Source organism: Chrysochloris asiatica, unplaced genomic scaffold (assembly GCF_000296735.1).
Source record: "Chrysochloris asiatica unplaced genomic scaffold, ChrAsi1.0 scaffold00146, whole genome shotgun sequence".
Classification (NCBI taxonomy): domain Eukaryota; kingdom Metazoa; phylum Chordata; class Mammalia; order Afrosoricida; family Chrysochloridae; genus Chrysochloris; species Chrysochloris asiatica.
Window position 1 is genome coordinate 8,860,083 of NW_006408664.1, and position 10,078 is coordinate 8,870,160.

General features: G+C 35.7%; 1 protein-coding gene across 1 annotated transcript in view; it reads left to right on the forward strand.

The window, feature by feature from the left end:
- ME1 (malic enzyme 1, NADP(+)-dependent, cytosolic) overlaps positions 1–2,385 on the forward strand; it is a 215,214-nt gene extending 212,829 nt beyond the window's left edge. Inside the window, exon 14 of the mRNA XM_006870656.1 lies at positions 1,932–2,385. Coding sequence (XP_006870718.1) covers positions 1,932–2,102 — 171 coding nt within the window. The 3' untranslated portion in view covers positions 2,103–2,385. The remainder of the gene's footprint in view (positions 1–1,931) is intronic.
- Positions 2,386–10,078: the final 7,693 nt, after the last annotated feature.

The window sequence follows — 10,078 nt, forward strand, 5'->3', positions numbered from 1 at the left end:
CTTATCCAAATCAGTCTAGCATGTAAGTAGTGGCTCGGTTATTTTTTCAAAAACTGGAGTGCAATAAAGAATGCCTATGAAGTCCTGGTGTGGCATTGTAAGATAAGCATTGGACTGCTAAACAAAAGGTCAGATGCTCAAACCCACCAACTCCTCCCGGGAAATCCTATACAAGGTCGTTATGAGTTGGCATCAACTCGATGGCACTTACCAAGAACAACATAGAGTGATTCATTTTGACAAGGAAGAAAATGCATTTTTCTCAAGGAAAATAGGGGGAAAAAGAATATATGAAGATATAGAGGAAAACAGTTTGAATTGGTAAATCAAGATCATATCTTTTTGGTTGGACTATTTTCAGTACAATCAAACTGAGACTTGATGATAGAAGAAGGTTTGGAATTCCTTTTGGGAACAAGGACAGGATGTTAAAATAAAAGAGTTTTTATTATGAAAGACTTCAATGGGCCCAAGAAAGGTTAGAAAAAGTATGAAATTACAGCATGGTTCTATGATGGATAGTCCTGAAAGGTAGAAGCCAGCATTGAGGGCTCCCCAGATTAGGGACTGGAACTGTGAGTGCAACACAAAACCATGGAGACAAGAGATTCCATGGTATTGGCAACCATCAGTAATACTGACTGTGGAGTCCACATAGACTAGGTAGACAGGAGTAAGAGGGTCTACAGTAAATAACAAATAGATAAGTAAAGGAATCCTGGTGAGGTGCTGTGGGTTAATGCGCTGGACTGCAAAATCAGTTTGAACCGCAAGTTCGACAATTCAAGCTCACCAGCTGCTTCGCAGAAACCCTAAATAGGGGAGCTACAGGTTGGAACCCACTCAACAACACTTAATAACAATAGTAAATAAGGAGTCCTGGTGTGGTACTGCAGTATAATAATGAATTGGACCACAGGTCAGTTTGAACTGCAAGGTCAGTGATACAAACCCACCAGCCACTCCTCAGAAACCCTATACAGGGTCACTATGAGTCAGAACTAACTTGCCAGCACTAACAACATCAGCAACAGTAAATACAGAGATTCTATAAACACTGTGGTCAGAATAAGAATTCTTGAAAATTCAAGGTATTTAGGTTCAATTCTATAGGAATCTTCTAGTCTTTGTTGTTGTTGTTAAGTGCCATCTAGTCGGTACCGACTCATAGCGACCTTATGCACAGCAGAACGAAACACTGCCCTATCCTGGGCCAACCTCACTACTGTTGCCACACTTGAGTCCATTGATGCTGCCACTTGACCAATCCATCTCATTGGGGGTCTTCCTCTTTTTCTCTGACCCTCCACCTTACCAAACATGATATCCCTCTCCAGTGACTGGTCCCTCCTGACAATATGTCCAAAGTAAGAGAGATGAAGTTTGGCCATCCTGGCCTCCAAGGAGCATTCTGGCTATACTTCTTCCAACACAGATCTGTTGGTTCTATGGGCAGCCCATGGCACTTTTCAATATTCTCCTCCAACATCATAACTTAAAAGCATCAATTCTTCTATGGTCCTCCTTATTCACTGTCCAGCTTTCACATGCATATGAAGTTATTGAAAAATACAATGGCTTGGATTTTAGTCCAAGTTAATTATTAGTCAGATCATGGTAACATTGATTTATCTGAATATACCTGCTGTAATAATACTTGAATAAATCTGCACTAATCATACTTTCCTTGGTTGTTGATATCATGTCCTACTCTTGCTTTATGATCATTTTCTCTTCATGCTGTATGATTGTAAATTTTTTCAAATTCTCCTATGTATGTGTGCTTTTATCATAACATTACTTAATATTTTGAAACAGATAAGATATAAATTATAAATTAATGTTATACTTAACAAAAACTAATACTGACCTGTCCTCATAATCATCTGTACTTAATAGTAAAGTAATTAATATTATTTTCTTATTTTTAGATTGTGCAAGATGCATACCAAGAAAAGACAGCCACAGTTTATCCTGAACCCCCAAACAAGAAAGCATTTGTCTGTTCTCAAATGTATAGCACTGATTATGACCAGATTCTACCTGATTGTTATTCCTGGCCTAAAGATGCCCAGAAACTACAGACCAAAGTTGACCTGTAGGATAATAGCTGACATTTGTCACTCCATTGATCTTGAAATCTCATCATTTTTAAACGTTGGTATCTTTTATAATGATTCTTAAAATGCTTAGATTAAGAAAATTTTACTTTAGCAACCTAATAATTTATAGAAGGATATTAATGTAAATTAGAATAAACATTATACTAAACAATTTTGTTTCATTTGTCTTTTGTTTATTTATGGTTTCTATCTTAATTTTTTTCAAAATATTTTTCAAATGCTATTGTGCTTACTACTATGAGACGCAGCAGTTTTATACAGGTGGGAAAGGAGCCCTAATGGCACATTGGTTAAGCAATAGACTGCTAATAGAAAGGTTGGTGATTCAAACCTACCTTTCATTGACAGTCTGCTGCTGTAAAGATTTGTTGTTGTTGTTGTTGTTGTTATGTGCTGTGGAGTTGGTTCCAACTCATAGTGACCCTGTACAGCATTTCCGAGGCTATAAATCTTTACGGGAGCAGAAAGCCTCATCTTTCTCTTGTGGAACCGCTGGTAGTTTGTTGTTGTTGTTAAGTGTCGTCAAGTCAGTTCTGACCCATAACGACCCTGCACAGGGTTTCCAAGGCTGTAAATCTTTACGGCAGCAGAAAGCCTCATCTTTCTCCGGTGGAGCAGCTGGTAGTTTTGAACTGCTGACCTTGAGGTTCACAGCCCAATTCGTAACCACTACGCTACCAGAGCTCCTTAAGCCTTGGAAATGCCAGAGGGCAGTTCTACTCTGTCTTGCAGGATTGCTATGAGCTGGAGTTGACAGTTCAGCACCAGGCTTTTCTTAACTAATGGGAAACCCTCTATTAATAATAAACTGATTTGATCAGCATTGAAACCCACAGTCCTTTTGTTGGCCATTGTGTTAAAAATCTAATTTTTAAATAAAGATAGAAATTAATTTAGAAATAGATGAACTGTTACTAAAATAGAAGCAATAGTTATTTTGATGCTTAGAGAAAAATAAGTTCTCAGGTATTTTTATCCCAGTCCTAAATTATATTTGTTCACATATTCAATTGAATCTTAACATTTCTAAGAAATATCATTGCTATTTACAATGCTTTCTGCAACCTTAGATTTTAATATTCTTTTCGTCATTGTTACAGCCTTATCAAGTTCTTTATCACCTTAGTTCTCAGTAAGAAATCCCTTCTAATGGTCCCTTTGATTTCCCCTGGCCAAATACCCTTTCCGTCAGCTACCATACTTTTGCTGCAGACTGTGGCCTTTGTGCAGAACTTGTGCCCTCAGTTTACTACTGCCTGAGCACTGAGAAGGCTGGAGTGGAGAGTAGGTAAGTTACTTGAGAAAGGGCTGCCTGAAGAGCTAAGCTCTTACAAGGATCTTAAGAGTCTAGAGGGAACCATGGTGCCCAGAGAAGCTCATTCCTACTTGAGCTAACTGCCTTAACACCACCTGAATTGGTTCAGTATGTTATAATAAAGTATCCCTAGTAACACAGTGGATTACAAACTGGGCTGCTAATTGCAATGTCAGTAATTCAAATCTACCAGCCACTCGGCAGGAGAAACATGAGACTTTCTACTCCTGTAAATATTTACAGCCTCTGAAATTCTATATAGGTGCATCATGAGTAGGAACTACTGGTGACACACAACCACCAAGTTACAATAAACTCACTTCCTCTGAATTTGGAGAAAAATAGTTTTGTAACAACTTTCTCAATATCAAAAGTTATCTTTGTATCAGATATTAAAATATTTTTATGACCATGACCATGCTAGGAGAAAGAGTAGTTGCTGCCCAGAAATTCATGTTGTTTTCTATTTTTAATTCTGGAAATTAGTCATTTTACTACTAATGAAAAAATATTTAATTCTCAGGTGCAAAAACATTTGGTATTTATTTGGAGAGTTTTTGAAGTAATGCTTTAAAGAGTATTAGATGTCCTACAAGTTAAGCTGTACTATAAAATTATTGGATGGAAAACTGAAGGTTACACAAATCGTTTTAGGTATGAATAGAAAGTATGGTATGTTTCTGATAGTAACATAAGCGTTTCTTCAATTGAGTAATTTGGAAAATGCCTATTTCTTGTCTGTTTCCATGTTGTTTTCTATTTCTAACTAAATATATTTACCTATGCAAAAAGATTTTTAAAGCATAGTAAATGAATGAATAAAATTATGGAACAATTGTCTTCTTAAAATATTGTGACATTTTAAAATTGACAATGCTTGGATTTGCAGGTCATATGATTGGGTGTTATGAATTTTTAAAATAGTCTAATAACTGCTAATTTCATGATAAACTATGTTGATTTAATGTAATCATACATCTTGGTTATGATTAATGAGCTACTTGTCCTCAAGAAAGTTAATTAAAGAAGCATTTCATGGTTATTTACTAATAAGTAACAAATATTCTGCATAAATTACCTTATTTAATTCAATCTCCATAGTTAACTCATAAAGTAGATATTTTAAATAACATCCTAAGTCCACAGAGCTAGTAAATGAAGGAGGTAGGCTTTAAATATAGGTTTGTTTCTTCATAGTTCTATTTTCCTTTTACTATACTGTTGAATAGTGCTGTTCAATTATTTTAAAAGGTAGCCACATATGTAGTTTGAAATTTTCTAGTAGCTGAATTAAAAAGACAGTTTAGTTTATGAGTGTTACCCATGGCTTGGTATAGGAGTGGGGATAAAGGGGGTTATTAGTGAAAGAAGTACTGAGTTTCTGCTTAGGGTGATATAAAACTTATGGAAGTGGATAATGGTGATGCTAGTACAACATTGTGAATGTAATTAATGTCAATGAATTCTACACATTAAAAATGGTTAAAATGGCATTTTGTTTTAAAAAGTTTAAAAGTTTAAAACAAATGGGATAACTTCTGTTGCATGGAGGAGATTGCAATCATTGAGATGAAGCAAAATGTATGATCTGTTATCTATAAAACAGAATCTTGTCTTGTGAACCTTTATTCACAATAAAAAGTTTTTAAAAAATCACACGTTGTATTCGACCATATTAACAAACATTTTTAAATTCCTAGATAAAACTTTTTTAAAACAGATGAAATTAATAATAGATTTTATTTAAGTCAATGAATGTTGTTGTTGGTGCTAAGTGCCGTCGAGTTGGTTCCGACCCATAGCGACCCTGTACAGGGTTTCCGAGGCTGTAAATCTTTACGGGAGCAGAATGCCTCACCTTTCTCCCGCGGAGCGGCTGGTAGTTTCGAACTGCTGGCCTTAAGGTTCGCAGCCTGATTCATAACCACTACGCTACTAGAGCTCCTTATTCAAGTCAATGAATATAAAATATTATTTTGATATATAAATTTGAAAAATTATTAATGATATTTCACATTCTTCTGTTTGTTAAGTCTTCAAAATCCAGAGTCCATTTACACTTATATTTCGGTTCAATTCATACTGTGGTGATGGTTGGTGGTTATGTGCCGTGGAGTTGGTTCCCATTCATAGCAACCCTGTATAGGGTGTCCAAGGCTGTAAATCTTTGTGGGAGAGCCTAAAGGTGGGGCAAGATGGTAGGCTAGGCAGAAAGGCTGTGCAGACCCTCTGTAGCAAGGATACTGAAAACCAGATGAGACAGATGCAGAGGATAGTCCTAGAACTCCGAGTTTCAGATGAAGAGAGAGAGAAATGGCAGTTTTTTCTTTCAGTTTTTCATATGGCTCCACATTGCCTTCTTGCCTATATAGTTTTTTGAGTGTGTTTTTTTTTGTTTTTTTTTTTGCCTAAATAGTTTTTACTTAACTATGTAGGCAAGAAGGCAATGTGGAGCCATATGAAAAACTCGGAAAAGAAAAACTGCCAACCAGTGAATCATATACCCAGTTAAAATGTCCATCAAATACAACAGTGAAATCAGAACATTTCCAGATGAAAAGAAATTAAAGGAATTTGTAAAAACCAAGCCAACTTAACCAAAAAAACCTAAAAGGAGTCTTTGGACTGAAAATCAACAACAGCAGGCAACAACTGGAAATTGAAATACACAGCAACACCACCCAGAATTCCATTCAGATATAGAAATATCCAGAATAAAACAAAACTACAAGACTGAAAATAGGGAATCAGAGATATCAATCTATAATGAAAATAACAACAAAGCAAGAAGAAGGAAAAGTATAGTTATAGAATTCCAAATGGCAAGGAAGTCAAGTAGGTTTCCAGGTAAAACAAACTTTTAAGTTGGGAAAAATTAATAAATTACAAGGTTACCTCAAAGAAACAATACACTTTCACATCAAATCAAGAAAAGAAGAATCCATGAAGATTTTGTAAACATTACAACTATGAAGAAATTGACAAAAAAATTAAACTCAGCACAGGAAAACATGCAGAACAGAGAAATCAGCAGCACCACAGAAAAAATACAGCAAAACAACTGCAGTCGACACATACATACCAATAATTACACTGAACATCAATAGATTAAATACACCAGTGAAGAGACAGAGAGTAGCAGAATGGATAAGAAAACGGATCCTTCAGTACGTTGTCTACAAAAGACACACCTTACACATAAAGACAAACATAGAGTAAAATAATTAAAGAATGGGAAAAATTATCATGCTAATGGCAATCAAAAGTGAGCAAGACTGGCAATATTAATTTCTGATAAAATAGACTTTAAGGCAAAAAACAGCATAACAGACAAAAAAGGACATTTATCTCATGATTAAAGGGTCAGGTGAAGAAGAGGGCACAGTCATAATAAATATCTATGCTCACAACAAAAGAGCCTAAAAATACATAAATCAAACTCTAATTGAATTGAAAAAAGAAATGACAATTCTACAATAATAGTTGTTAAGTGCCATTGAGTTGGTCCCGATCCATAGCCACCCTGTATAGGGTTTCCAAAGAGCAGTTGCTGAGCTTGAACTGCCCACCTTGCAGTTCAAAAGGCTTTGCAGTCTGATGCATTAATCCACAGCGCCACACCAGGACTCCAATAATAGTAGGGGATCTTAATACACCACTTTATAAACTACTAGAAAGAAACACAACAAAGACACGGAGGAACTAAACACAATCAACCAACTTGACCTTATAGATTCATACAGAGCCCTTAACAACAGCACAACACGCATTCTTTTCCACTGCACATGGAACACTCTCCAGAATATGCCAGAAAGTAAGCCTCAATAAGTTTTAAAAAATCAAAATACTACGTGCCATCTTCCCAGATCACAATGCTATAAAATTAGAAATCAATAATAGGAATAATAGGAAGGTCAAGGAAACAAAATCAAATACGTGGAAACTGAATAACACCCTGCTGAAAAGGTACTGGATAATAGAACAAATAAATAAATAATTCCTTGAAGCAAACAAGAACAAAAACACAACATCCCAAAACCTTTGGGACACAGCAAAAAGCAGCACTTAGAAAACAATTTATGGCAATAAATGCACAAATACAAAAAGAAGAAAGAACCAAAATCAACACATTGACACAACATGTCCAGTAATTAGAAAAAGACCATCAAAGTAAACCTATAGTCACCAAAAGAAAAGAAGTAATAAGGATTAGAGCAGAAATAAATGAATTAGAAAACAGAAAAACAACAGAAAGAATCAACAAACAAGAAGTTGGTTCTTAGAAAGATTTAATAACATTGAGAAATCATTGGCAAATCTAACAAAAGAAAAAAGGGAGAAAATGCAAATAACATGCATAAGAAACAGAATAAGTGACGTCATAATAGAACCAATGGAAACAAAAAGGATAATACAAATACTATGAAAAGTTGTACTCCAGTAAATTTACCTGTAACAGAAGAAGAAATTCATGAGGTCATTTAAAAAACTCCCAACAAAAAAATAGTCCAGGTCCAGATGGCTTTACTGGTAAATTTCACCAAGCATTCAGAGAAAAGCTGACAAAAATTTTACTTACATTGTTTCAGAACATTGAAAAGGATGGAAAACTCCCAAATACATATGATGAAGCAAGCATAATCCTCATACCAAAACTAGGCAAGAACAACACTAAAAAAATTACAGACCAATATCCCTCATGAATATTGACGCCAAAATTCCACAGAAATCACCAACATATCAAAGAAATAATAAATCATGACCAAGTGGGATTCATACCAAGGATGCAAGGAGTCAATATTAGCAAAATAACATCATCCACCATATAAATTTTTTAAAGGAAAACAACTGCAAGATCATATTGATTGATTCAGAAGACAGTTGATAGATAATCCAACATCCGTTCTTGATAACAAAAAAAAAAAACACTCAACAAAGTAAGAATTGAAGGGAAATACCTCAACATAATTAACAGCATATACAAAAATCCAACAGCCAACATTACTCACAATGTAGAAACCTGAAAGCATTCCCTTTGTGAACAGGAACCAGGTAAGGCTGCCCTTTATCACAACTTCTATTCAATATTGTGTCAGAAGTTTTAGTCAAAGCTGTAAGGCAAGAAAGGGAAAGGAAAGGCATCTAAATTGACAGAGAAGTAAAACTCACTCTATTTGCAAATGATATGATCCTATACATAGAAAACTACCTAGACCTCATTCAGTGCAGCACAGCAAATCAGATTAAGGTCGGATCTCTTAACAGAAACCATGCAGGCAAGAAGGCAATGGGGAGACATATATAAAACCCTGAAATAAAAAAATTGCCAACCAAGAAGCCTTTATCCAGCAAAGCTATCAATCAAATACGATGGTGTAATCAAAACATTCCAGGATAAACAGAAGCTAAGGGATTTTGCCAAAGCCAACCCTGCTATGAAAAACATCCTAAAGGAAGTTCTGTGGACTTAAAACCAACAAGAACAGACAACAGTCAGAGAATGACCTATGTGGCACCATCACCCTGAATTCAGTTGACAAATGAAAGCGTCAAGAACAGAATAAAATTATAAAACCAGAGGATCTGGGAGGTCAATCTATGATTGAAACAATTATAAGGTTAAAGAAGGTAAACACAGAGGAACAGAGATCTAGGTGGTGAGAAGGTGAAGTAGATTACAGGATAAAATAGATTGTCTTTGGAGGGAAGAATTAATGGAATACAAGGTAACCATAACAGTGGGGTTGGGGTGGGGGATTTAGTTCTGGTTTTGGGGAGAGCAATACAAGAAGGGGGAGGAGGTGGAAGAACAAGCTATATAGATGGGGAAACACTGAGACAGGTTTACATGGCCTAGGGACAGAGGTAAATAGTGATGCATGGTCAACCTTGGAACAACAGGGCTCTGTGATCAGGGATCTAAGCATAGCTTGAAGAGGGGAAATGATACTAAAATGCTTGACTGTCTTATGAATATTGGTTTCCCTTGCCTACTATTGTAAAATACACATTTGAGTGGGATAGAAAGGAGTGTTGGGAAACATGATCACAGAAAACTTGTAAGCCCGTCTTCAGCATATAACTGATTGGGATACTTCTAGAAGTTGCCCAGTAAAATAGGCCTCTTGCAAAGTTTTGCTTTGTTGTTAAGTGCTGTTGACTTGGTTCTGACTCAGTAGTGATCCTGCATAGGGTTTCCCAGGAGTGGCTGGTAGGTTTGTACCACTGACCTTGCAGTTAGCAGTCAAGTGCTTATCTTACAGCACTCTTCCAGGACTCAAAATAGGAGTTTTAAGTTTTTGAGTAAGAAGTTCTCTCTTTGTGTGTGTTTTCATTTTAAATTAGATTTAGAATTTATCACCAATAATAAAAAAAAAATATGTCACCTTTGTGCTAGCATCATGAAGAGAGAAATGTTAGTCCTACCTGTGAATTCCTAAATTTTGACATTAACTGGGCACTTGGGACGTCTCCTTAATTAAATCAGTTTCACTGGCTAAATTGATAGTTTTTATTCATTTACAATAGTTTACAAATAATTTCACATAGAAATGTAGAAGTAGCACCACCATTGCACTGTTGACAGTTGTCAGGCTTTTTGCACTATTAAGTGAAAATTCGGAAGCTTGGCTTCTCATAA